The following is a 1364-nucleotide window of genomic DNA, read 5'->3' as shown; positions in this document are numbered from 1 at the left end:
TTCCCTTATTAAATTGAAGGACGAGTGGGAAGGTCCATCTTCAAGTACTTCCCTTATTAAATTGAAGGACGAGTCTATCCTCAAGTACTTGCTTTTTTATCAACGGAGTTTCACCCGTTCTACGTGAAGTGGCGTAATACTCTGTGGAAAAAACCCGATATTCGCCGTGATATGCAGTAGCCGTCAAATGTGTTTCTCACTAGTGTTTTTCATATCACTAGGGTGAAACTCCATTAATAAAAACCATCACCAGTAATGAAAAATTATTACTCACTATTATTAACCACAGCACTTACTCCAAGTTCATGTTACATACGACCACCCCACCATTGAGCCGACCGCCCTACCGCTCGTATCCTGCTATGTTCCCAATTGTCCACAGCCTGTCTCGATAGGATATCTTCAGCCTTTGTGTCAACCAAGTCGATGACAAAGACTAACTCTGGCTTATAGGCCTGCTCCTCACCAGTGTTGAAAAGACCTGAGGGGACGATCCATTTCAAGATGTCAACAAGAAAATGAAGTGAACTCTCATGATAGTAAACTCACCAAGCAAACGAACATCGAGAGACCTCCGAGATACGCCCAGCTCTTCCAACAGTTCCTTCCTTATCACAGCCACAGGATCGTCGATGTCAACAGTGCCTGTGGGGGAACTATCACCATTCAACCGCCACATAACGATGGTTCACCAGCAGGAGTAAGGTGCCACATATTAGGACAACATGCCACCTGCGAAGACCTTCTCCCAGCCACTATTGCAGTACTGTTGTCCACCAGAGTGATAGCACAACAACCAAACGGGTTCAACTTTTCCTTCAGGGAAAGGGCCCGTGGGGAAAAGTGGAGGTAACTGAATAGGTCGCTGAGTTCGATATTCCAACGCCTATTTGGAGAAAAAAGTAACTTCAGCAGAAAGACAGGTGAACGAATTCGAAGTTACTATTGATACTCTTAAGGTAGATGGATATAATCGTGCGTGAAAAGATCACATTTTCAATTTTTTTTCACAGAAGCTCATTATACACTCTCATAAAATTCCTCTTTTCCTAGTTTCCTAGAAAGGCGTTGTTAAGATGTAAGTCAGCCTCCGAATTCCCATCTCCTCACTGCTCATGACTCCAAGTCCTCGGCCCCTCAGGCTTACAGCTGATACCGATACCACGACTTCTGTAAATCAATTTGAAGTTTGTTAGGGCCCAAAGATCGCCATTGCCGCACTCCCCATACGCAACCATCGAAGGTCTTGGGATTGGACGTAATTACTACGTCCTCCCAGTACTTCTGTGCACCTATCAAAGACAATAACTTCTCGAGAAAGTCATTGTTGGAGGAGGATATATGTTCGCCTTCATCCTAGCTGA

The 1364-nt window shown here is 44.4% G+C and overlaps 1 protein-coding gene across 1 annotated transcript; it reads right to left on the bottom strand.

The window, feature by feature from the left end:
• Nucleotides 1-308: 308 nt before the first annotated feature.
• Nucleotides 309-481, bottom strand: Pmar_PMAR014351 (hypothetical protein; the record flags this gene model as incomplete). Its single annotated transcript, XM_002779416.1, has 1 exon — nt 309-481. A coding segment is annotated over one exon (173 nt), but the record flags the coding sequence as incomplete, so codon positions are not given.
• Between the last annotated feature and the right edge of the window lie 883 nt (nt 482-1364).

This window comes from Perkinsus marinus, assembly GCF_000006405.1.
Source record: "Perkinsus marinus ATCC 50983 genomic scaffold scf_1104296947542, whole genome shotgun sequence".
NCBI lineage: Eukaryota > Perkinsozoa > Perkinsida > Perkinsidae > Perkinsus > Perkinsus marinus.
Note: the sequence above shows the minus strand (reverse complement) of the source record. Positions and strands in the feature narration are given on the sequence as shown.